The 27,389-nt window shown below is 41.2% G+C and overlaps 2 protein-coding genes across 3 annotated transcripts; one reads left to right on the forward strand and one right to left on the reverse strand.

Moving 5' to 3' along the window:
* Window positions 1-763: 763 nt before the first annotated feature.
* On the forward strand, window positions 764-11,227 carry LOC147207652 (mitochondrial inner membrane m-AAA protease component AFG3L1-like). Its single transcript, XM_086107056.1, is given in 18 exon segments — window positions 764-883; window positions 2,771-2,861; window positions 2,956-3,015; window positions 3,107-3,207; window positions 3,302-3,451; window positions 3,557-3,631; window positions 3,820-3,944; window positions 4,022-4,274; window positions 4,347-4,484; window positions 5,794-5,947; window positions 6,034-6,141; window positions 6,661-6,786; window positions 6,870-6,980; window positions 8,019-8,134; window positions 8,258-8,458; window positions 8,650-8,844; window positions 9,771-9,878; window positions 9,880-11,227. Coding segments are annotated over 18 exon segments (2,199 nt in total). The 5' UTR covers window positions 764-841; the 3' UTR covers window positions 9,925-11,227.
* Window positions 11,228-13,055: 1,828 nt separating this feature from the next.
* On the reverse strand, window positions 13,056-26,076 carry dbndd1 (dysbindin domain containing 1). 2 transcript variants are annotated; one of them, XM_086107422.1, is made up of 5 exons: window positions 25,632-26,076; window positions 23,141-23,155; window positions 21,616-21,798; window positions 17,258-17,395; window positions 13,056-14,167 (listed from the first exon to the last, which is right to left on the reverse strand). In XM_086107422.1, the coding sequence occupies exons 1-5, from the start codon at window positions 25,660-25,662 to the stop codon at window positions 14,010-14,012; spliced, it is 525 nt and encodes a 174-aa protein (XP_085963548.1). In that variant the 5' UTR covers window positions 25,663-26,076; the 3' UTR covers window positions 13,056-14,009. The 2 variants fall into 2 exon arrangements, with proteins under 2 accessions (XP_085963548.1, XP_085963549.1); XM_086107423.1 differs by lacking the exon at window positions 23,141-23,155 and having other exon boundaries at window positions 25,632-26,071.
* Between the last annotated feature and the right edge of the window lie 1,313 nt (window positions 26,077-27,389).

A 27,389-nucleotide genomic window follows, 5' to 3' on the forward strand; every position in this document is an offset into this window, starting at 1 on the left:
CATAACGGCCTCTTAAAGCAGCGCGAAAAAACTCCACAAATTGAAATTCGAACATAAGGGAAGATTTATATCCGAAACATATGTCATTGCACTGCCGTTCTAGCAGATTTCAAACAATCACCACAACACAGTAATAAAACATTTTCGCAGTATAAATAAGATACCTAAAGACGTGTCTACTGGATGTACTGGACAGTCCCTCCCACCCTCTCCAGCCCGCCCTGACAGCACTAGGTAGCTCCTTCAGCCAGAGACTGTTACACCCGCGCTGCAAGAAGGAGAGATACCGACGCTCGTGCCTACCAACTGCTGTCAGGCTGCTGAACAAAAAATAGCAACAATAATATTAATAATAATTAAATGATGTGGAAAACAACTGTAAATAGCACTGCGATTTATCCATTTTGTATTTATATTGCACTTAATTGAACGGTGTTTGTTTGTTTTTTCTTCTTCTTTCTGCCTACATTCTTGCTGCGGGAGGCTGTAAATTTCCCCAGTGTGGGACAAATAAAGGATATTTTATCTTATCTTATCTTACATTTAACATATATGTAAGGCGACGAAAACACATTTTTAGGAGAAAAACAGCGTTTAAATACGGCGGATTCTGTGAACGTTTGAATTCTCAAAGAGTGGAATGTTTGTGGACGGAGTGCAGTGGGGGACAGTGGAGTTCAAAACCCCCATCTCGAATCACACTATTTCGTTGTGTAACCAAATCTCGCGGGACTTCGTGGATCTGGTCCGGCTCCCATTTACAGCGCGGCGCAGCACAGCTGTGTGTGTACGTGCTGTTATGACAGTTTCCCATTGAAGCCCAGGCGAAGGTGCTGACACCATGGGGCTTATCACTGCCAGTGTCAGCCGCTTTCGGAACCAGGTAGGATCGGTTCGGGCGTGGGGTCGAGACTTCACGTCCATTTCAGCAACTTTTCGTGATGCCAGAGTTTTCGAGCTGGTATGTTCATTGTTTATTTACACTATGTATGTGAAGTTTCCTTTGTTTACTTGCACTCAGCGATGCTCGTTAACTATTTGGCATATGTTAGTTGCAAACTAGGTTCTGAAAAGATAGGTCTCATTCAAAGCTTCGTTGTGTGTTTATAAAAAAACGGTTGTTTTCAACTCAAACTTTTATAATGTTGTAGCGAATACATCGGCAATGCATTAAGAAAAAAGAGCATGCGATTTTTCTCTAATTAATGTAGAAATATGCATGCATCAATGTGTATATGTTGTTGTATATATTTATATTATATGGACCAATCCACCAAATCAGTGCCAATTGCCGTTTTTATACTCTCAAAATAAACTCAAAGTTCTATATTTTTCCTCCTTTTTTTAAGCACTAAAATTGATAATACTCATATTGAATATTTCAACGTGTGTTGGTCCTGCTTGACTTCTCTCATCTAGAAACGACACAGGTGTCGTTAAATACAAACAATGGGGAACAAGCTTGCTTCTCACTAAATAATTTACACTCGTTAAACTTATATTTGAAGTTATTTTGTTTGGACCCGTCTGTTTAGCGAGGAGGCTTCTTTATATCAGACAAATCACACTTCTTTCAAAGCATCTCTCGGCTTCTTTCTCGCTCCAAACAAGCTATTAAGGCCTCTGCTTGCAGGAGAACTGTTTGTTAGTGTGTGATGTCACACGACCTGCATCGTTTAAAAAAAAGGTAACATTTGAAATATAAAACTAAGATACTTCTGTTCTATATGGCAATAGATGTGCCCGCATGGATTATTTTGTAGCTTTGTGACCTTTCAATGTTCGAAAAAATAAAATTGACTTTTTCCCCAATACCGGATCAGCTGAATCACATGATCGACCCCGATTTGTATCGGGACGTCCCTATTCCTTATGTTATGGATTATGGTGTTAAAACCTTATTTTAGGAGAGAGGGGGGCTTTAGAAAATGAAGTGAAAAGTACAGTATTCCCATTTGCCTGAAATAGAATTTCCAGAAATAATGAATAGTTTCTGTAAAAAAAAAAAAATGGGATAAGAAAACACAACTTAACGATTTTTTCATACAGAACATTTTTTAATATAATGGAGGCTGAAAGAGCATGAACAAAAACAGAAACTCAATCAATGTGGTCAATTTATTTATTATACAGACCATAATTCCTCAAGGGGAAATTCAGCTCTGTGTCTGTTGTATTTGTTTTCCGCACCTCACAGAGAACCAGATCTCACTCTTGCAGGCATGCAATGACACTTGAGAGATGTCCGAGTGAAGGGGAACGGTAGCTAGGAAGCTGACTCGCATCCCCCCAACAACTAGTTGCAAAGTACTGATATGTAAAACCTGTGATTACAACAACTGTGCTTATCAAATATTGTTCAGAACCAAAAAACAAATATTTTTTTAAACATGGCATACATTTCACTCACATAGAACACTTTTACAGTTCTGCAACGATGTCACCAAAATGTAGCACTATTGGTGCATCCTTAATGACAATTATTTGTAACTGCTTAAGTGTCTCTCTCTTGAAAGAAAGTACACTTCTTTGGGAAGAGCGATGCAGTGCACTGATGCGAGATTTGACAAATTTTGTTGTATTTGTTGCAAACACTTGAAGCAGAATTTCTCTTGTTATGACAAAAGCAAGAAGTGTTTGCGCCAAGGATTGTGGTTCCATTATCAAGGCACTATTTATCCTTCAGATGGTGTACCTGAACGCATCCACTTCCCCTTCCACAAGTCAGTAAGAGCTGCCATTGTTAACATGTCCGCCATCTTTATTGCAGAAGACATCACTGGTCCAACGGAAATGTGCAGCACTTCACCAAAACAGATTACCGTTTATTCGTTCACTCAACTCTGGCAAACCACCAAGAGGTGTTTTAATAGTACATTTAATGGCCGAAGTATTTTGCGGTCACGTGAGGCTTTTTTTTTCACTGATTTTGTATTCCTTGGGCATTTCATTTAGGGTTTGAAAAGTTCTTCCCAAAGAGCGATGGGGCCACTGGCGCCAACAAATCAGTTGGCGGTGAGGAACGTTTGAAGTTAAATAGAAACATTTTTGTTGTTTCTGTTCTTCCTCTGTGTGTGACGGGTCTTCTGTTTCCTTTATACTGTAGATATAAAAATCAAGGAGCAAGGGCATATGAAAAACAAGGGCAGTGAAGGACAAGGAGGTGGAAAAAAGGACAAAGAATCATACTGGTGGTCACGTTTTCAGGTGCAGATGAAGATTTGAAAACTTGTGTGAATGACTTCAAACCAGTCAAGCTCCTGTGTCCAACATGCTTTTTTTTAATGTCTTTATCGAACAGGATCATTTTCCATTGGATGAAAAAGCTCTACGGAACCTCGCAATTGGTGCAGCTGGCATGGCTTCGGCATTTTTCTACTTTTACTTCAGGGAGACCGGCATCCAGATCTCCTGGAAGGACTTTGTGCATCACTACCTGAGTAGAGGCGTAGTAAGACATGCAAATTCTTCAATTGATTTATTTTTATGTCCTCTTAAGGATGCTTTCAGCTGCGAGAACTAACTCTACTCTGCTCCTCTTTTGCTGTCTACGCAGGTTGATCACCTGGAAGTTGTCAATAAACAATATGTCAAAGTGATTCCCGCCCGTGGCGTTAACACATCGGATGTGGTTAGTAATAATAATAACGAATGTGTCATTTCTGAAGATTTAATTGCTCAATGCACTGAAGTAGACAATGCAAAGTCTTCCCACTTCGCCCTGTGGAAAAGTTGAAAATCAAAACAAAAATACACGGACACTCCTCATATCATCTTTCCGCTCTCAGACTGTGATAGTTTACATTTGTTTTGTTTCAGAGTTATTTGTGGTTCAATATTGGCAGCGTAGAGTCATTTGAGCATAAGTTGGAAGCGGCTCACCGGGATCTGAGTTTGGACTCCACTTGCAAAGTACCTGTCGTCTACACCAGTGAGAGTGACGGGTGAGAATTTTAATCCCATGATTCCCCGCTCTCCTATTGGGCGTGGTTATATCAGCCTCTTTTCTGCCCATTCACAGGACGCTCTTGTATCGTGTTCTCCCGACCTTCCTTCTGGTCAGCTTCTTGCTGCTTGCGGGACCCCGCAGGAGGAGAGGACGAGCACACCCCTTCAGTATGAGCCAATCCAAAGCCAAGCTCATCAAAGACGATGTCGGTGTTCGCTTCAAGGATGTTGCAGGCTGTGAGGAAGCCAAACTGGAGATTTTGGAGTTTGTCAACTTCCTGAAGAACCCTCAGCAGTACAAGGAGCTCGGAGCCAAGATCCCTAAAGTAGGAATATTGAATTTGGCTTGTGTTCTAAAGGAAAAGTGAGATGTGTTAATGTCCTGCCTCCTGGTGCAGGGTGCATTATTGTCGGGTCCACCTGGAACAGGGAAGACCTTGCTTGCTAAGGCGACTGCGGGAGAAGCCCAAGTTCCTTTCATCACTGTCAGTGGCTCGGAGTTCCAGGAAATATTTGTTGGCGTGGGTGCTGCAAGGGTCTGTCACATCTTTATGTCTACATGTTTTAATTTTAAGCACACAGGGCCTTATTCACAATTATGATCTAGGATTATTCTTGGTCCCCGCATGCGCCATTTGCGGCCCCCTGTCCGTTCTTTAATGGCATGCGGCATGTACTAAAAAAATATTAAACACAGTCCACAACATTATGAGAAGTGTGTCGGCCTGCATCCATTCAAAAGATGACCATGTTGCTACAGATGGCAGTTGTTTTTGTCCTGAATGTGGAGATCTGCTCACTGGAGGGGCAGACCTATTCTAGTGGGATACATGACCCGCAGCCCATCCCATAAATCCTGAAAATCCGAAACTACCGTATTTTCCACACTAAAAGGCGCACTGGATTATGAGACGCACCTTCAATGAATGGCCTATTTTGTAATTTTTTTCATACATTGGACACACAGTATTATAAGACGCAATCTACAATGCATCCACTAGATGAAGCTATCTTCAAGGAAACGCCAACAGAATGATCAGATGTCAGTAAAACTTATTGAATAAAGCAGCGACACAGTTCACTAAACCAACATCAAGTTTTAACATTGACTCGTTAAGGTTGAACTCTCTTGTCGCTGCTCTATGTCCGTGTTCAACTGCGTAACCCGCAGTTTGAACTCCGCGTTGTAAGCATGTCTCTAGCAAGGAGCCATTTTGACGTCGAAATATTACCGTAATGACCCTACACAAGGCACATCAGATTTTAAGGCGCTATGAGCTTTTCAGAAAATTGAAGGCTTTTAGGTGCACCTCTTAGTGCGGAAAATACGGTATCTGCCTGATTGCTTTTCCCAGAAAGACGGCATGGAGCAGTTTTTCCAAAATAACTATTATATTAATTAATTGATTGAGTGTAATTGCTTGATGGAATTATAAATTCAAGTTGAAAAATTTTAAAGTGGCCCACGCGTGCTTCGATTTTTCATAATGTGGCCCTTGGAGGAAATATTTCGGACATACCTGGTGTAGGACATTATGTTTGCTGTATTTCCTGTAACAGTGGCCTCATTCTGTTAGATGCTATGTGTCAATAAATCGCCTCAAAATGAGAAAAAGCAAATGGTGAAATTATCTGTACTATGACTATAACCACCACTGAATATGTCAATGTAAACATCATGACCAAAATTTTGCAGCTGTGATGTCTTGCGATTTGCCATTAGAGACAGAAACATCCTATTTTCTGCTATGTATGCTGTATGTAATTAAATTGAGTTTCTGTTGTCGTGATGAATCCCGAAATCCCCAAATAAACCGACTGCATCTTGGTATCATCCCATTTCAGATCCGAGACACGTTTGCCATGGCACGAAAAAATGCCCCCTGCATCCTCTTCATTGATGAAATTGATGCAGTGGGCAAAAAGCGGGGCGGAGGAAACTTTGGGGACCACAGTGAACAAGAAAACACACTCAATCAGTTACTAGTTGAAATGCACGGTAACCGGATGGTGATTGTTGCTATTCTTGATCGATTGGGGTCTCTTGTGACCTTTTTGTATTAAATTTGCTTTGTCTCATTTCAGGGTTCAAGAGCAGCACCAATGTGGTCGTTTTGGCCGGGACCAATCGAGCTGAGGTCCTGGATCCAGCTCTGATGAGGCCAGGGCGCTTTGATCGTCACATATACATCGGTATATTGTATACGTCTGTCTAAAATCAGCATTCAAGACTCATTATACGTTATAGCACCGTCAATTAGTTTTGCAACATGTGAATGTAATAGAAAATGGCTTCAAGGCGATTAGATTTGCCTGCTCCCTTTCTTTGCGCCTGTTCGCTCTTAATGTCATAATCTGCAACCGTCTTGCTGTGTTCATTTATCTTTCGTGCCAAGCATGTTCTTGATCTTTTCAAGCCCATCTTAAGATCTAATTTATGATATACATTTTACACTGTTGTGGGTAGGCCCGCTACTTTGACAAAGACAAGCAAGTAAAATGGGGGGGGGGGGAGGTAAGATTAGACCCATGGAGAGTAGGAATGTAGATGGCAGTATTGTAAGTAGTCCTTGTGGTCTCGCTGTGCATCTAAAGAGTGTCAGTCAAGTGGGTTTTTGATATCGTCTCCCAGGGTCACGTGATTTTTTGTAGTTGTTTGTGCTTCCTGGAAATGCATTACTGCTGTTTTTCACGGTTGTAATTCCTCTCCAGGCCCGCCAGATATTAAAGGCAGAGCTTCCATCTTTAAGGTGCATCTGAGACCTTTAAAGTTGGACCCAAGGATACAAGTTGAGGCTTTCGCTCGAAGGTTAGCTGCACTAACTCCAGGTTTTACTGGTAAAACGTTTTATCAGCTTCACTCTATTCATAAATGGGAATGACTATTTGGCATCGGTGTGATGATTCTTTGTGTGTCTTAGGGGCTGACATCGCCAATGTTTGTAACGAGGCTGCTTTGAGAGCAGCACGCCATCTAAACCAGCATATCAGCACTGAGCACTTTGAGCAGGCGGTCGAGAGGGTCGTTGGAGGTAAATTATCAACCGCATTTGTGTCCTAACTCTGTACCATGATGCCTTCAAATAAAAGTTGAATTTGCTCTATGAACGTTCGTGACTCAAGACACTCGTGTCTCTAATCGTCTCCTGCCCCCCTTTGAAATACATCGCATTAATTGAGAAAATTAGCACTCTATGAATTTACATACAGTAACGGGATAATGAATACAATAAAATACATCTTTATTTATTCTATAGAATGTAAAGATGTTTGCCATTTTTTTTGTTATTGTTTCAATTCAATTGACATTGTGCTGATCCTTCTTGCTTGACTACCTTGAGACAGTATAACAGAGACTTGGCTATACTGCTCAAGGAGCTCGACTCGGCTCCTTGGTAAGCCACAGTAATAATAGTCATTCTTTGCAGAGGATGAAGAATGTATGCATGTGGTTTCGTCATATTCTCTGTCTCCATCTGTTGCTCTACTCTTTGTTAAAATATCCAGTGCTTAAAAGGGTTATGGCATTGCGACACAGATGCTATTGGTATTCCGTCTGTGGCATTTCATATTTTGTGTTAGCATTAAGGGTGGCAGACAAAGGCAAAGTTATGTGGTTATTTCGATACAAAACATGTACATTTGTGTTTGTTTAGTTTGACAGTAAACCACAACTGGAAGTGGGAACTAAACACATTGAAGACTCATTTGAAAAAAACATTGCTGTTCACCTCATGCCAAAACCACTACTTTTTACGAGAATTGCGTACATTGATACATATTTCTTCATATTTGTGTTGCAAATATGCATTTTTGCATTTTTACAGTTTTTTTATGCAAAACTTGAGAAGCTGTTACTTACCTCCACAAAGCATGCCCCCACCTCCCCACCCACCAGAACACAACAGTTACTCTCCTGGTATTTTACGCAATCAATGAGGTGGCCTAACATTCAGCTGAACAAACAAAACTTCTGTTAGCTGATTAATTGTCAGTGGGGGAGGTTTGTACTTTACTGAGTGTCGTTCTATTGAAGGATTTTATTTATTTATTTATTTTTGCGCTGTCAGGTCTGGAGAAAAAGTCTCAGATACTGCAGTTTCCAGAGCGGACCACTGTGGCGTATCACGAGGCCGGGCATGCTGTCGCTGGCTGGTTTCTAGAACACGCTGACCCACTATTGAAGGTCAACCACTCGCTGTCTGGCTTGTTATCGTTCTATTTTGTCACTCTTGTGAATATTTCGTACGGTGGGCTTCCTGTACTGTCTGTCACTGTCGGATAATCATTGAGTATTGTCTCTTCTCAGGTATCTATTGTTCCCAGAGGAAAGGGGCTGGGTTACGCTCAGTATCTGCCCAAGGAGCAGCACCTGTTCACACAAGAGCAGCTCTTTGACCGAATGTGCATGATGCTTGGCGGTCGAGTGGCTGAACAAGTTTTCTTTCGTCGGATCACCACGGGGGCGCACGATGATCTTCGGAAGGTCACGCAGTCAGCTTACGCGCAGGTGATGTTCGTACTCTGCAGTTACACTCAATGAAAATTCTAAACCTCAGATTGACAATACTGCTGTTTGTACGGTAGCGCTGTTTGTATTGCTATAACTACTATACACGTGGAACAGAATTCAAATGAAATCTTTCCACACACAACTCACGACTGCCTCACTAAATCTAGCGCGTTGTCCTCATTCTTCAGGTTGTACAGTTTGGAATGAGTGAAGCGGTGGGACAGGTGTCTTTTGAGCTCCCTCAGCGGGGTCTCAAGGTGACCGAGAAGCCTTTCAGCGAGCCAACAGCCCAACTCATCGACCGGGAGGTCCGTCTGCTCATTGACTCCGCCTACCAGCGAACGCTCCAGCTCGTCATGGACAAAAAAGCAATGGTGGAAAAGGTGAGAATTCTTTTTAACTATCGAGGATCAGACATGGGTAGAGTAGACAAAAGTTCGTCCTCCAAATAATTATTTCAGAACAAGTATTCAGTGAATAAGGTGATCAAGTACTAGGTAACTGGTGGCCAACTTGGGATTTATTTCTTGTTTGTGAATTGTGCATGAACGTCAAACACACAAAAGTAGAAAATAGTAATATGCTAATTAAAATATCACTTTAACAATATGTTTAAAAAAAATGTAATAAAGGCAAATTCAGCCACAGTAAATGAACTGTCTTTGTCCACGCACTAAACAGGACATTGCGCTCACCAGACAGAGATTGGTACTCATAAAATCAGGTGTGAGTATATTGAACTTCACCCACATTTAACCCCAATGCTGACGTCTGTTTCGTTACTCAAAAGCAATTGGAGGGCTGACAACTTACGTCTTTATCTTCAGTGCAGTGCCTACATTGCAGCTGGCTTCTCTCCTTGCCCTTTTTTGAATGCATACAACTGCAATTTGCATTTTTTTTTTTTTGCTGTGGGTGCCCTGCTGGTTTTATTCCACAGGGTATTACATTTTGCATCTGCAGACTGCGACGTTAAGTTCAGGGTAAACTTCTTGTAGGCTGAAATGCCAACATTTTTTTGGGCACAAACAGATCTACATCATCAATGTCTTGAGCTTTGCACAAGATATCTTCAAGAGTGACCAAAGATTTTATCGAAAAATGATTTACATGTTTTCTACTTTTGTCAGTAGACACCATCCTTAAGGAAATCCTTTTTTTTGCAAGTTTGGCTTCAAACCATCATTTCATCCACCTTGTTGCTATGCTAGTTATGGCAGCATGCACAGGAAGTCTGCGGACCTGTTTTCCAGGTGTGCTTACTTGACATTTGGCAGATTGAGTTAATAATTTGGCGCATGTGTCACAGGTGGCAAAACGTCTCCTCGAGAGAGAGATTCTAGAGAAGTCTGACATGTTGGAGTTACTGGGGCCGCGTCCTTTTCGAGAGAAATCCACATATGAGGAGTTTGTGGAAGAACTCGGGGGGCCTGGAGGAGAACACCTCCCTACCTGAGGCCTGAAGAACTGGAACTGTGACAAAAAACACTTGCAGAAGGAGCAAAACAAAATCCGCTGTTTATTCGAACCAGCATCAAGACGGACAACCATTTGAGTTCAGGTGAACTGTCTTGGCAAGGAAAAACGGTGATCAATGTTTTATTGATGTCACTGAAATCCAAGCTGGAATTTGAAGAATGCCAATTGTAGCCTTGTGTCTTTTTTCCCCTTTTTTAACCAAGTGCAGGAAATAAGCTATAACGTCATGTCATTTTATGGCATCATTTTATAAAATATATTATTCCAAAATCCACATTGCCTTAAAGTACACGCGCACAATTTCATAGGAGGCCTTAGACTGAGCAGGATTGTTACACGATCTAATTCAGACATTGGTGAGGCAGTGTAATGCCAACTGAATTATCTTTCTATTAATATCTTCCAATCAGGCTTTACCTTTCTTTTCTCCAATGACGTACCTGTTGCATATCATCATTTCTACATTTAGGGCCTAATTTGCTAAAGATCCTAAATACAGGGTGCTAAATGGAGTGTTTGCACCAACAGATTACTTGCGCTGCATGTGTGTCTATGAAGAATGTTTTACGAAGATTCCTAATAGCAGGCATTAAATTGCGTGTTCATGCGCTACTGTACAACAGATTACGCGATGTTGACAGCAGATTTAAAAGTCAGTGAGACAGCCATATTCAAAAGAGGATTTTGCACTTCAGGTAGCTCTGATGGTTTTTACGACTCTACATGGAAAATTTGGAAGTGCAATGCAAGCACAAAATGGAAATATCCACCTATAATGACAAATGCATTCCAGAATCATCAGAATTTTACTGTAATCTGGTGATGATAGATGACATTTTCTTCAAAAAGAGGATTTCTGTTGTTTAAAATGAATTGAGTTTCCACACAGAGTGAACTGCATCGCAACTGTGCTCTATTTAAGAAAAAAAAAGAAGTTTCAGAAGTTTTTATATGTTTGACCTGGTTTACTGCATACATTGCATTTTCGGGTTGAGTAAAAGCTTTTTAGGGTTCATTTGAAGAACATTTCTCCTTACGTGTCTGTGGTGTATGTTAGCATGTACAGGATGTATACAGGTATGCATTAGGATGTCATGAAGGCAAATGAAATAATGAACATGCGAAGGATTCATGTAACTGTAGATTGTGGGAAGGAATATTTCACGGGGAGTTTATCTTGAGAATTTGAAACATTTTCAAAGTTGATCACTTGATGATTTACACTAAGTGATTTCTTTGAAGAATACAAAACATGACCGTTGAACAGAATAAACATATTTGCTATGAGAGACACCAATGTTGTCGTGGGTCACTCACCAAAAACGAAGCATAAATTCACTGATGAATTCTGATGGAAGGGGATCCAACTAACTTTGTATTATTTGCAAAAGTAATTGTAAAAGTTTCACACAATTACTTTCTCATCCTTAAGCAAATGACGCGGATTCCCACTCATCAGACACTTGATTGGGCACCTCTTCTCAATCTAATGAGCACTTAGTGGCCCCGCAGTGTTAATTACACTAGCTAAAAGTTCATTTCGAACTAATGATGTTGTCATCTCATTCCAGTCGTTGAGATGACTTCAGCAAGGGGCTCAAAAGAAACGGGTTGTATTTTGGATCCAGAATAAAGTCAGGGATGTGTAATTGAGATATCGTGTGTGGTATTGATAGGCGAAACGTCCTTGATTGAATATAGGAAATATTCATTCATTCATTCATTCATTCTCCGAACCGCTTAATCCTCACTAGGGTCGCGGGGGGTGCTGGAGCCTATCCCAGCCGTCTTCGGGCAGTAGGCGGGGGACACCCTGAACCGGTTGCCAGCCAATCGCAGGGCACACAGAGACGAACAACCATGCGCACTCACACTCACACCTAGGGACAATTTAGTGAGTTCAATCAGCCTGCCATGCATGTCTTTGGAACGTGGGAGGAAACCGGAGTACCCGGAGAAAAACCCACGCAGGCCCGGGGAGAACATGCAAACTCCACACAGGGAGGCCGGAGCTGGAATTGAACCCGGTACCTCTGCACTGTGAAGTCGACGTGCTAACCACTGGACTACCGGGCCGCATATAGGAAATATTGATGGTCAAATAAACAATGTTATTCTTGAAAATATTTTCAGTTACATGCTAGTCTCTCTCGATCTCAATTTTTGTTTGGATACCAGTGTAATGCTTTGTAAAGGAGTGACCACTGCATCCAAGTCGAAAACTCCATTTGGCCTCAATTCTTTCAAGACTTGATCAATTCCACATCATGACAAAATTCTTAAAGACTCTATTAAGAAAATTTAGACTTCTTTCAGAAGACATACTGTATGTGTTGAGGTAATTGCTGAAAATATGTCGTTCCCAAATGTGGGGATAGAGTATTTGTATGTTTTTCACCATTTCTGTTTTCCTGATTTGGGCTAATACGGTACCCAAGATCACATTTGGACATTTTACTCTGATTCACAAACTGCATCTCGGATTAAAATTAGCTGTTGACCAGTGATATTACTAGTCTGCCACTACAGCGTGCATTTTAGCTATCTAGCTATGCCTACACTCTGAAATACATATCCTGAATGCCACAGTTTATAAAACAGCTGAAGGCCATTGTTTAAATTCAGGAGATGCCGCGGATGAGCCTGGCTTAAAAGAGCCCTGGAAGCCTTTTAGCTCGCAAGCTAGCAGGTGGCTAGTGCCTCTTGTCGAAGCCTTGTGACGATCTGGTCGGATTTATTCCAACTACCAGGGCTTTCAAGCAGATATGTTTGTGCTGCTCAAACACATAACGAAGCGTAGGCACAGGAACAATCAAATAACAGCTATTTGAATGTGGTTTCACGTATTCATTGGACACGGTCACAGCATTTTGAAGCCTCATTTGATATTTTGGTATTTCTTAAAATCTTTTAAGTTCAGCAGACTTTTTAACAATGCTCCTGTGAGGTGTCAAATTTAGAAGATGAAGACTTATTTCCACATGATCTGGACATTAATGATCTTGTTGTCATCTGTTCCAGTCAGAGTAGATACTAGATACTTTGTCTCATCGTACCAAAACAATGATGGGTCAGAGTTTGGAAATCAAACTAATTAAAAAGGAAAAACCAAGCACAGTTTTCAAGCTGTTTAATTTATCCTCCCACAGTCACATCACGATTAATGATCATTGCTCCAGGTATAGAGAAGCTAAATTGATTAAAAACATGGATGTCACTTCTGCTTGTTGTTGCGTTAAACAGGTGTTGGCACGTTATTGTGTATGGCATTCATGCAAATTCACGTTAGCTCAACATTTTCCTTCCTCCATTGTTTTGACTAGACTTTGGAGGACCAAAGTAAATTAGAAGACAGTCATTACCTTGAAAGATAAAGAAAACTACTACCGTATTTTGCGCACTGTAAGGCGCACCTAAAAGCATTCCATTTTCTCAAAAGCTGACTGTGCGCCTCATAATCTGATGGACTTAGTATTTTAAATGTTCTGTAAAGCGCTTTGTGACAGCTGCAGCGGTTGTGAAAGCTCTATAAAAATAAAGCTGTATTGTATTGAATTCCCTGTTGCATAACTCCATCTAGTGGATGCATAACGCAACTGCAGCCGCTTTTGTAGCTTCCATCCTATGCACCTTATAATGCGGTGCAGCCTATATATGAAAACGGTTTTAAAATAGGCCATTCATTGAAGATACCCCTTATACTCCGTAGTGCCTTATAGTGCGGAAAATACGGTACTTCATCAAAGACAAAAGGATCCGAATGAACTATTGATTTAGCCAATTGTCATTACAGCACACCACACGCTTCCTTGGCTCTTGTAGGGGCATTAAGTCGGCTCTGTTTCTACCCTGTCTGTCACTTCACCACAAAGCTTCAAATCTTCAGAGTGAAATGAGACGAGAGGGAAGAAGTGTGTGTGCGGAACATTTTTAGAACACTGCAAAGTGCTCAGAGTTCAACATGAACTCATGTGTTCATCAGCACCACAAAACACAGTCAGTGGCCCATTGGAACTCGGGTGCTGGCTGTCCGCTCTGAGCTTCATTTCACGCCCTGTCACATGCCACGTCAAGGTTGCTTTGGCCTCTCCAGCTTCATGAAGGGCTCTGCTGTGGTGTCCGAGTCACTGTGATGCTTCCTCTCTCGTGGCAGCTCCACCTTGCCGCAGCGTGTCCACGAGGGAGAGCGCATGTAGCCTCCTTTGCCCAGCACGACCTGCTGTGAACCTGACACACATGAGCAAATGGCAGGTTGGCAGGAATGTCATTCAGCATTACATTTCACACACTACTGAAATGCTCTCATATACACCATGGTAATGAGCTCACATAGATTTCCCCACCCCCACTCGTGTACACTGATGTTCTCACACAAGACTTTATTTTACTCATACACGACTAAAATACAGTACTCATGCTTACCATTGACTTTTTTTCTGCTACCATACCCTACAAAAAGGATCCCACACAAACCACTGATTTTTTTATTTTTATTTTGTTGCTCACAAACTCTATCAAAATGCTTGCAAATGAAAGCGTTTAAAATGTAAGTGGGGAAAAAAAATCATTAGTGTGTTTTTTTTTCCAATAGAGTGTAAGACTGATTCAGTGGTATGTGTGAGATTATTTCAGTAATGTGTGAGCCTTTCATTTAAGTGAGAACATTTCAGTTGGTGAAAAAGTGTATGTAGAGTGCGAGTTTCAGTCGTGTGTATGAGCGCATTTCAGAGATCATTTCAGTTATATCTAGAAGAGCGTTTCAGTTGAGCGAATGTGCATTTCAGTGGTGTGTGTGGCTGTGAGATCGTTTCAGTAGTGCATTTCAGATGTTTTCAGTGGTGGTTGTGAGAGAGATTCAGTAGTGTGTATGGGAGCATTTCAGTTGTGTTGGGAGAGGTTATCCTGAACTAAGTGCCTTGCATCTTGTCATACACACACGCACACATGCATGCACGCATACTCACACACACATTAGGGTTACATCACTTTGGTGAAGCACATATTTGTGTCAATCAGCTATACAGTAATTTGCATTGTTGCTTTTATTAGCCTCTTCATTAGGCACGTGTCAAATTCCCGTGTCAATGCACCGAATCTGTGCACAGTGTGTCATTGACCACCCCATTAGGCACCCCTGCACAGCTTAAGGAGAACCAACTAAAGAGAAATATCCACACAGTGAGGCAGACTTGCTAACCAAGAGGCCATTGTGCCGCTCCACGTACCATTTTGGGCATCACAAAATTAGTCTACTGAAGAAACAGTCTAATATATATGTTGGAAGAATTAATGCCGTTTTAAAAGGATAGTGATACTATTGAAGTGTTTTAGCCATTCCTCTTCTTTGCCACCTGGTGGCATTGTCCAACCTTTGGCAAACACAAATAAAATGAGAGTCACTGCCTTTCTGCTCATTGGAAGATTTCTGATCGCTCTCCTAAGTGGACAGCTCTCCCCACTGCTGCTTCATAAATTTCCCCAGAGCCACAGCAATATCCTCACACATTCAACACATACAGAGTAAGAAGGAGGGGGATGATGGATGAGTATTGACCTAGGATTAATGGCTTTTCCACATGATGTTAATCAGAAGTACAGTGACCTGAAGGAACAGCCGTTCTACCAACACTTTCGTCTCCATCCAACACTTGGTCATTGTTAAAAAAAATACATATACTGTATATAATATATATATAATATGCATGCATACTAGTTGTTCTACCACTGCGCTAAATTGACTTTATATCCTGATACCTCCTCAATCCTACAAAGCACAAAGAAAATGGCAATAAAGACAAACAAACCTACCAAGTCTCTTAAACAATATAAGCTGTTTGAGTGTTTTTCCTCAAGTAAAATGGTTTGCTTCCATCAGGGAAATAATGAATTATTTAGGGATGCAGTGGATGTTGTATAACACATTTAAAATGCTACGGACAGCCCACCGGGAAAATACCTCACACTTAACAAGCAGCACCGTAATGTGTAATAAAACAAAACATAGGAAAATGGTGAGGAAATAAACAAAGCAATGTCCTTTTCGTGCTACTGTGTGAACATCCTTAAATGAACTCTGGCCATAGAGCTCACAACAACCTCAAAGGCCATGTTTCTCAGGCTATGAATTGGAAGCTCGGCTGGCCAAAGTTCCAGACTGAAAGAAACACTTGGATGCCGCAAACGAGGCACCATCACGTCAAAGCCAAAAGGTGAGCAGTGCTGCAGTGCTCGCACACATTAGTGTTAGCTAGCGCTGAACGAACTAGCCCCAACCACCTTCACTGTGCTTGGCTGAGGTGACAAGAGCACTCGGTACAGCACAATCGTCTGCCTAAGCAAAAACAAAATAATAATAATTAAAAAACCCCATCAGACATAGAAACCCTTCTGTAGTATTGGAAGCCACATTCGCGAATCCCACTCCAGTCCTCTAGGTGGCAGTAATGCTATAATTAAAATTTGAACAAACGTCTTCCTTATCTCATCAATCGTTTTTCCAATAATAATGAACATTTGGACTTCTTAATTTTACATAATGATGCGGTGGTAGAGGGAGGCTGCTGGGTGTCAACAGCAGGCGGGCGTTCACTGTCTGCATGCAGGATGAGGCATCCGGGTCATGAATAAAACATAGGGCACATTTTCGCCTCCTTTAGAAAAATGCGGACGATCTTTTCACGCACCCGCTGCTGTGAAGCCCGAGCAGGATGGTCTCCCATGCACCTTTCCCCATCATGCATATGCATGAATCCGGAAGGAGTGATTCCTTCTTATTCTGTTCATTACATGGAGTTATTTCAATATCACTGATGGATACAATACATCCGTATCATTTCATATGATTTTCGATGAGTCCTTGCGCCGGGATGTCTCCTCATGTGCATTCAATCGTTCAAGTATTCCAAAACTTTCATTGTCTTGTGTTGAGGAATTTGCCGGTACAGTATATCAGAATTACAAATACTTTCAACTTTCTGCTTACCATGAAGTACTCCTCAGCGTCAAGAATTCCCATAAATGCTATTTGGTCTTTTGTTTCTTTTAGCTCCCAACATTGTGGCATCATGAAAAGGATTCTCTCCTGCCACATAGCAAATGAATTTGGAACCATAAAACTATATTTTCATCATATTTGTTTCATTCTGCTGCAACCAGGTCAGCACAACAAATTGAGAATCTGTTCTCAATTGCCTTATCTTAAATAGTGGGACAACCAACAAATTGTCACACTTAAAGTGGCTTATTGAGTTTGTTTATGTGTCAAAGTGCTGGACCAGTCATGTAGTCATGTGATTTGTTGCTTTGTGTGTATCCCACCTGGTGGACACTCATTGTGGTTCTCATCATCAGAGTCAGCAAAGACTTCAGCCAGCTCCTGGTCCGACATGTCTGTCAGCTCAGTCAGATCTAGAAGGTCAAAATGGACTTCCAAAGAGGACACGCTGCTCAGAGGTTCTAGAGGTGAGAAAGAAACAGTCAATAGCACATTTTTAAAACTTGTCATTCCAGTCTTGACTCTCAAAATGGACCCTCCATCTTTCTATATTCAAATGTGTGTTTTAGGAGGCTTAGACAGTCCTCCAAAGCAAAAAAAAAAACAAAAAAACTCATGTCTTGTCGATATTCAAGCTAGTTCAATATAAACTGATCCTAAATGTTATACATGTATTTCTTTTAGCCCACAATTTTCATGCAGCTGTTGTAGATATTTTAGACAATTCTATGCTTCCAAATTGTGGAAGAATTTTTGGTGGCGGAAGAACTAGAGAGCCCTGACTTCAACCCTTTTGAGATGAACTAGAACAAAGACACATAACCAGCCGTCAGGTCCAAGGTCAATGACCTTCTGACCTGACCTCGAGTGTGTTGATGTCCCTCTTAGTGGTGTGCTTAATAGCTCAACAAGAGTGAAAGACGTCTGGAGGACGTGCTGAGGCAGATGGTAGCCAGTCTGTTTCCACGCGAGTCAGCCTGCCTGCCAAATCTGGATTAAAGCCTTCACAGACGTGCGTGGGCAATAAAAAGGCTTGTGCAACAAGGCGCTATCTTTCCCATTTCCAGGCGGCTCGTGGATGCGGTAATGCTACAAGAAGACATAACGAACACTACAACAGCAGCATGACAACTGTGGGATAAAAGAAAACAAGGTGGTAGCTCTCTCATTTGGCTTTTCAGTCTGTGTGACGATGCACAGGGAAGTCTTCTCATGCGGGGGTTCAGTTCTGATATTCTCGTCTCCTCATAAAATATTGCAATGTTGAGCTTTGATCAGACCAGCGCGCTTCCAGCCCGGACTTGAGAATGTCTAGTAGTGACGGCAACAATGAAGAAGATGACATGTGAAGATGAAACAAAAATGAAAGGGAGGGGATGCTGGAGAAATGAAAAAAGTAAATGGAGGAAGTGATGAAAATGACTGATGATGGGAATGTAACCATTTTTCCCTGCCTCTTCCTTTTGTGCAATGCTTGGTTGTTATTTATTTCTTTTCTTTTTTTTTTATAATCCTTCCCTTGTTTCTTTCCCACCCGTCTTCTCCTTAAATAATTTATCACAAGGCTTTCTCCTCCAGACAGAAAAATGTCCTCTTTGTTTTGTGTGTGTGTGTGTGTGTGTGTGCGTGCGTGAAATGACACATGATGTAAAGCTGTAGTCGCCGGCAGTCAAATGGGGGTGTGACACATTTCCACTATTGCCAGTGTGTCTTTGATCCCACACTCTATTCAATATTCATGTTTTTAATGTAGGTAAAGAAAATGCCTCTCGGTTCTCTAAAATATAATGACGCTTGGTTTCATCCAAAAATTCACAGCAAAGAAAATCATGTTCATCCATTAAGTTCAGTGTTTTAATATTTATGACAGTATAGAAGGTCCCCGAGGAGGCGTGAATAGTAAAGCTCTTAGAAAGCGACTGGCTTCTTTCTTTAGTGGTCCAACCATACTGAGAGGTCATCAATCCCCCTTAGAACAACCGCTCATTCAGTGGTGCCTTGACATACAAGAAACCCGACTCACAAGTATTTCATTGTCCAATTTTAGACTTCGACTCAGGAGCCAAGGTTTGAGGTCCAAGTACAATGGTGGCAGTGAACTCAACTCACGTCACAACAATCCTTCAGGAATGAGGCTACATGCTGTTTAATGCCACTCCCGGTTGAAGTTTACCATCAAACTAAACATAAAGAGAATTACAAGTGGTGTATTCAAAACAACCACGTAGCTGAACCTTGCGGTATGTTAGCTTAGCCTAATGCTAACACATTGGGGAAATGCCATAGATGTGTTAACAAATACCATCCGTGTGGCAGTGTAATAACCTTTTAAGAGATTGATGTTTGAATACATGTAGAGGGACAATTTATTTATCCTCTGCCAATAACATAGTCGTGAAAGTCTTCTTAATATTTGCTTGCATGACAGTATGACACTGCCCCGGATGACCAAGTCACACACACTATCGGTACTGAATAAATCATGAGTGCAATATTAGAGTGTGCTATTTTCCTTATTGAAACTGCATTACAATTTGTTTGTTGTTTCTTTGGGGAGGCCTGAATGTAATAATTGCATTTCTATTCATTTAAAGGAGGAAAGGTGATTTTAGATGATTTGTCTGAAGTTGAGTCGCTGATGGTGTAATGGTACACTCGCCAGACTTGTGTGCGGGCAGCGTGGGATCGGATCCCACTCAGTGACGATGAGTAAGTGGGTGCGAATGGTTGTTTGTCTCTCTATGTGCCCTGCGACTGGCTGGCGACCAGTTCAGGGTGTAGCCTGCCTTCCATCCAAAGTTAGCTGGGATAGGCTCCAGGATCCTGTTCAGGACAACCGCTGTTGGAAATGGATAAATGGATGGATGTCCTAAGTTATGAGCATGGCCACAGAACAGATTGAACTTGTATCTCAAGGCACCAGTGTATACCTGGGCAAATTATAAATAGCTTTTTCTAAAATTATTCAGAAGCTCAAATGCATTCATAAAGTATATGACTCAATCTGCTGACTTTGGTTGAGTATTCAAGATTTACCTCTGAAACCTAATTTGGCCTACTTTACAAATCCATGGCAACAAAAAATGAGACCCACTTTTGTCTGTCTGGTGTTTACCCGTTGTGCAAAGAATGGATCTGCTTCAACAAACCTGCTCTTCTACGGGATCCTTGCACACGTCTAGCGAGCCATTGCGGTCCCGTTTATGTGCGCATGACTGTGGCGCGAGTAAAGTTTGCTTTATTATTGAATCGACGGTGAGTTGTGCTTGCCTGCCAGGTGGCAAGGGCAGCCAGTGGGTCATAGACATTAGCCTCTGGATGAGCTGTCGCAGTGAAAAACGGTTTACTTAGTGAAGCAGATAAAAGCTGCTTTGTCACATGTAGCCACGGCTTTCGGCGCGGTGGTGCGCCGATGCACAATGAGGCCCTTCAGCATTCTGGCCCGTGCTACGGCCATCTTCAAGAATGTGGGATCAGAATACTTAAAAGGGGTTTCAAGGACCGAGGAGGATCGTTTGATAAAATGATACTTTATGACTCTGAATTACGTTATAAATCTTTAAAATGTAAGTCAGTGGTGCATTCGGACCAGTGATCTGAGGATATTGAAACCCAGACTGTTGCCACAATTGACTGCTTCTCCCCTCATTTATTATGATTTACACTTTGTATTGATTGGTTATCCTGCTCAAGTAATTATCCTTCCATAATTAAATTATAATGAGGGGATGCATTCCAGAATCGCCCGTAATAGGTGATAATGCAATTTCGAGAGACCATTTCATTACCATTTTTATCCCTCCCACATGCTTTGATCACATTTAAGCACACTTTTAAGAAATAATAGACCAGCAATTGCCAACCTTATTGAAACTGGGAGCTTCTTCTCTCTCCTTCTATCCCTCTCTCCCAGTGTTTATATTTTCAAATGATCCCTCTTACAACATTTCGAGAAAATCATGTCCCATTGATGGTGAGCTATTTTTACAACAATGCGGAGGACTACTCATGTGGTCCTTGGGGGCTCCCAGGAGGCACCATGTTGATGGGGGACAGTGTTAGACGATTATATAGTTTCACTTTGATGTAAGAAGACTTCTTGCTCACACAGTTCTCCGGATAAGATGGAAAGCATGCTTAATTCAAGCCGTTTGTCACTCCCACTTAAATTTGACTATAAAACTAACAGAGTATATTTTAATATTAAAATGTTCAACCAAACTATATCATTTTGTGTAATGAAAGTCTGCTAGCTTAAAGCAACCAGTACAGTACATTTCCAGTAGCCATAGACAGGCTCTAAATGAGCATAGATGATAATTAGAAACCTTCAAAAAACAACTCCCGGTATCTTAACACACAAACAAACACAGCATACTGCATTACTCGCAGGCATATATTCTCATTGTTCTGTGCAAACAACTGTAACTTGGTAAGGGACCATCCCTGCCTCTTCATCTTGCGCCTAACTCCGCTACATCTACATCTACAGCTCAGTGCTGTCAGACATTTTGTGGCACAACATGGTACTGCAACTCTAAAAACAAGAACATGTTTAAAAATCTACGACACATATAATATAATATACAGGTATATACAGTATATATATATATATATATATAGGTGTATATATATATTTTAATTATCCTAAAAGTGTCTGCCCCCCGCAACCCCCACTCACGTCTCTTCTCCGAGATGTGCAGCAGGCTGGCGGTGGGTCCTGTCCACCCTCCCTCCTCCTCGTCCTCCTCCTCCTCCTCTTCCCCTTCCTCCTCCTCGCCTGCAGCATGCTGCTGGAACTGCTCCTGAGAGAGCTTGCCAGAACTGGGGGGCTTTAGCAGCTTCTGGATGTTTTTACCGGGCTCTAATGGAGCACAAACAGTGAGAGCAGATAATGTTGATGTGACTTGGGAGCCTAAATACCCTCTAATGGATTTGTTTGGTGATTGGTGTTCTGTTATTAAATTCATCACGTTACTAGAGGAACAACGGGGTGTACACCGTACATAATAGCTTTCACTGGAACACTCTTGATTCAGCCTAACAATTCCATCCCCCCCAAATTTCCACATTTTAACTACATAAATGGTGTAGCATATTAGTTATAACACATAGTACTCATCGACAACTTTAATTTTTTTTCTTTTTCACATTTTTAGGTATGAATTTTTCATTTTTACTCACAATCACTGGCTTCACGGTTATATCTTTAAAAAATGAAAACCTGGATCATATTTGTCACAAATAAAGGGCATTTTTAAAGACAGTGGATTTGCTCAGCGCCTTTCTGAATTCTCGTGCATGTATGTCTACCATCTCATTGCTGCAAATGCTACCTTGATGTAAAAATTTCAAAAAGTCACACAATGCTTTGGAATGCATGGAGAAAAGCGGTATTGATAAAAAGAGATTTGTTTAGAATCATTTTTGTGGAAATGTATGGCAAATGTGAGGAGACAGGAGGTTTGAAGCACTAGTGTGTATTATTTTTTTTCATGTGATACAAACAGTAGCAGCTGCTTGATGGGCACAGCCAGATGGTGACGGTCATTTCAGTTTTTATCCTTCAATTTTCTTCTCTTTCTGCAGGAGAGAACACGATGCATTCTCAGCACTTGTTGAAATTATTGATTGGTTTCCCCCTGAGAGGGCCAACCATATCATGACGTCTGTTCGATTGAAATGGTTCCTTAATATTGAGACCACAAATTGGATTTGATTTCTGTCTTCAGCTTATCTTCAAATGATGGCACTCCAAGGAGGAGTCACATCAACCAGGATTTTAACCGACCGTAATTCTGCTGGGATGGAAATATATTTTTCACGGTACTTTAACCCTTTCATGGACAGTGATTACGACAGTGCACAGCTTATCAGGTTACAGGTTATCATTATTGGTGCATGAGAGGGGTTAATACTCAAATCTTCATGACGAAGAGCATCACTTGTGTCACTCAAATCTGTTGCATCTCAGGCTGACACTGAAAGCGACTGCAGCTGGCAAGAGCATCTGGCTTTGGCTGTTGTTATGAACATACAGGGCCCTATTTTCGGAGACGGGTGCATGTGTAGTCAGCCCAAAAACTGTCTGGTGCATTTTCATTTTTGGTTTTGGGTTGAAGGTGACCGCCCAAGTGCCCACTTTGCAGTGACCAGCTTGTCATCATCCCAAATTGAGATCATCTTGCAGTTCCTTATGAACATACTTGGCACGTGGTGATCTATCAAGAGAGAGAGAGAGAGAGAGAGAAAGGGAAGGGAGGGTGTAGCTTGGTTCGTATCAAATCATCTTTTATTGGAGAGACGCACACCTCTGCCTACTAGAAGGGATTTTTTTCCCTAATGGTGAGGACAAAGAGCATATTAGTACAGAGACCTTGAGGTGGACGTCTTGGATATGGAATATACTAATATATATAGAGTACAAGCAAGCTGACATCACAACACCTGCTGAATCTGCTTTTCGAGCTCGAGAAAACAACTTCATCCTGGGCTTTGGTCACTCATGTCTGTTGTCCAGACATTATTTTCTGTGATTCGGAGTGACAGATGGTGAGGGACGGGAAAATGAGGAAGGCAAGGAGAATGATGTGCTGTATGCTTGCCAAAACTTGAGCCAAGTGTCTCCCAACCATGAATCAATTTACATTGACCACGAGTAGTGTACTTTAGTTAATAAATTTAATGAACGATTTCAAAGCAATGAGCAATCAATTTCATCTCGACACTCACTGGGTAATTCTTTAGGTGCGCCTGAGCATTGTAATAAAAAACTGCACTCCCCATACTGAAAGGTGCTTCACGTACTTTTCTGCAAATCAGACTTCCTCAACAATAACATTATATAACAATAGCAATGTTGTCTTTGCGAAGGCAAACTCATATGATGCAGCTCTTATACTGGGTCTCAAAAGATAAGCAGGTGTACCTAATGAATTGGCCTGTAAGTGAACAGTAGCTGTGTGTGCTATACTGCTGTCACAACTGAATTGCTTGTGGCTCGCTGTTGGGTGGATTGATTTTTTTATTTTATTTTTTGGTCTTATTGAATTTAATCTACATAAATGAATAAATAATTAATAATATAATATATATAATATATAATAATAAATAAATAAATAAATTGTAAATTTCCCCAGTGTGGGACAAATAAAGGATATCTTAATCTTAATAACATTTCATCATCAAGTAGCAACATGAATGTAAATAATAAGTAGAAGGTTGTCTTGGCCGGCTGATTTCAGCAGATGCTGAAGAAGCAGCTCAGACTTGTTTTGTGCAAATATCATCCAAAGTCAAAGCACATTCTGACACTTTGATAAAGACTCTAGTTTTGAAGCCAGTTATGCAACCAAATCACCTTTTTGTCTACCAGATGCATCTAGCCATCCATTATCTGGACCGCTTATCCTCACAATGGATAAAAAGAATCTGCACACCCCAATTCAAAAAAACAAATTTTGGGAATAAATAAGACCAAAATAAATCAGTCCAAAACATTTTCTCCCATTCATGAGCTTATGAGTTAAACAACACAATACATGGTTTTTCTTCAAGACGGGAAGTTAAAATAAACAACTGTTAGGAGATTGTACAAGTGGGCACGCCCAACTGGGATGTGGTTACGTTGACAAGGAACCGACCACATTCACGCACATATTAAATGGGAGTCAGCTTTCACCTGCCACAGTGCCATCATTATAAGTGCTTCAGATTAACTCCAAAATTAATTTCAGCTATTTTTGACTTTTCTGGATTTGTAGCAGAAGCCTCAATGTTTTATGCTGACACACAATTCAAAGTAGTAGTGATAGGACGAAAACTTTACACAGCACAAAATCAGGCTCATACTCAAAAGAAAAAAAAAAGACTTCCGCTAGACAGCAAAATGCAACAAAAGTCAGGAAGAGCCGAATCGAACAGCTGAAGTTTATTCGGTCTTCATGGGACAATGTGGTAGGTGTGAGCTGACTCCAGTTTAACATGAATTTGAATGTGATTGGCTCATCTGGAACACAGCCACATCACGGTTATAATGTGCATACTTTATTTCATTGTTTTACTTACCCTCTCCAATTTTTTTTTTAATTTATTCATTCAATTGTGTTGTTCAGGTTATAGGTCACATTAATGGTGGGAAATGATTCAAAATAATTTATCTTGGTCTTATATGCATCACAAAATCCTAGTATTTCAACAGGAGTCGGTAGATTTATTTTTTTAGATCCACTGTGTTTCAAATACCACCACCACCAAACTATCTGACGTTAGAATGAAAGTTAGGGTGGCTATATTTGACACACCGTCAACAATGCAATGCAGTACAGGGGTATTGTGTGAGGCTTCCCTACAACGGGCGTCCCTGGAGGGCCTTAACACAATGCATCAACTACTGTCGGCAGCAATTTGTCTCTCATCAATTCTCTTTCTGCATGGTTGACCTATGGTGTGTAAGCGTGAAAGAGGCCCTCTAATTCTGCAATGAGCTTGCAACTTCAGTGGAACCTCCACGGCATGATGGAGACAATGAACACAGTGTGTTGGCTCTCTGTTGCCCCGCATGTGAACTAACTCTTTGTAAAAGGAGGATCCAGCGTGTGCTGTCTTTGTGTAGAATGACTATTAGCACGTTATATTTCAAAATGAACAAAAAAGCACTAAAATCATTGTAAAGAAGAAGCAGAATTGTGTTCTTACCTGGGCTGGGAGCCCCTCCCTGTGCCTCCATGCGGCTCAACCAAGAGAGTCTTGCTGTTCACCACTCCAGCATCCGACAGCAAAGGAGACCGGCGGGGAGGGAAGAAGGGAGAAGCAAGTGTGTGTGTGGGTGTGTGGGCGCTAGCACGGAGAGGGCGGAGAGGGTGGATGGTTTAACCTGAGCAAAATCTCAGCTCCCAGTGCATAGACCCTTCTCTTTTTTTGCCCTATGTTGTCACAGATTTCCCAAACTGGTGTAGTTGCGCGCTCGGTCCACATGCCAAGAATGTCCATCAGAGCCTCAGACAGTGGGTCCACCGCAGAGGGGTGAAGTGAGGGTCCGGGAACAGCCACATCATTGCAAATTCCTAAACTCACAGATTTAGTAAGCACGGCATTGTGAGGCATTGCTTGACATGTTTTGAATCCACTGAGAGAGTCAGAGAAGAGAGAGAGAGAGAGAAAGGGAAGGGAGGGTGTAGCTTGGTTCCCTGCCCAGACAAGGAGAGTGAGGCTATGGGGGTGTCAGGGTGAGCTCTACTGGTGTCTGTATGGCTATTAATGTGCTTGTCAAGGAAGTGCATAAAAGGGGCATGTAGTACAAAAATGCAGAGCTACAAGTTTTAGTAAAAGATGAATAGTCAAGTATACCTGCAGCAGAATGGATAATATAACGTCTAATGGCTGACGTAATCATCATTTGTTTGCCTTCAGCGATTTAAATATAAACACGTTTTTCATTCGATTATGAACATGGAAATAAATAACATACTGCTCTTTGGAATTTGATGTAGCACCCCAAAGCCACACCTTCGATGAACAAATGCTCTGAGGGAATTTACTGGTCGAGGTGTCCCTCTTGTGGTCAGAAGGTGAGGTTGCAGGTTGACTGGGTGACAAAAAAACAAAACAAAAACACACACAACATCCATAGAAAGTTGTACTGTAGCTTAGAATGTGTACGAATATGATATTGTGTATAATTTTGAAATAATTATTCATACAACTGGGCAGAAAAAGTGCAGTGTAATTTGCAGAGGTGGCAAAGTTCTCTGGTTAAAATAAAACTCCTTGACTTAAGTAAAAGTAAATAATAGACACTCTGAAATACATGGAAGCGTTGGTTAGCTGTAATAAGACTTTTGGTAGGAATGGAATAGAACGTTGTTAAGTTCTATTCCATTATATGTTTGTTTAATTTTCAAAGATTGTAACTATTCCAACTTCAGGTTTAATTGCATACATACACACAAGGAGGGCTTCATTATTGTTTTTGTCTTCAGGGGCTGAAAGGCGGCTTGATCCATAAAATCCATGCAGAGAAAATAATTTATAGATATTATTTAGACTATCAAATAATATGCTGGAGGGGTTAACTGGGCCTACACAGATTTCTGACTGGGCTATATTTATAACCCTCCCATGCCCCGGTGCAGCACCACCCTGTACATACACATTTATTTATTTTGACATGATAGAGAAAAACTAAAAGCAATTTTTGATTCTGCATACAAAAATTACCTAAAAACAACTGTCAGACCTAACTCAACATGAAATATGTTCCCCGGTGTAATTTGTAGTGCGGAAAAGCAGTTCACAAAATCGATGGATGGATGGATGTACGCGTCAAAATGTATCATGATTCCGTTGCTCGTTTGACTTACGTTAATTTGGGTGCGTTGTTTCGTGGGCGGTGCATTTTAAACCTCACCTGTCTGTTACCATCAGTACAGTACTGCGGTCTGGTTTGTTATTTCG

Source organism: Hippocampus guttulatus, chromosome 3 (genome assembly GCF_054856545.1).
Source record: "Hippocampus guttulatus isolate MCC_2025c chromosome 3, RoL_Hgut_1.0, whole genome shotgun sequence".
Taxonomy (NCBI): Eukaryota; Metazoa; Chordata; class Actinopteri; order Syngnathiformes; family Syngnathidae; genus Hippocampus; species Hippocampus guttulatus.

Bases quoted from the DNA above. Each gene is read 5' to 3' on its own strand.
- dbndd1 (XM_086107422.1), bottom strand. From the start codon at position 25,662: ATGGAGGCACAGGGAGGGGCTCCCAGCCCAG. The intron at 17,396-21,615 runs GTGAGTGGGGGT...TCTCACCTCTAG, and splicing joins GCACATCTCGGAGAAGAGAC to AACCTCTGAGCAGCGTGTCC. The intron at 14,168-17,257 runs GTGGGATACACA...CATGTGTGTCAG, and splicing joins CCACAATGAGTGTCCACCAG to GTTCACAGCAGGTCGTGCTG.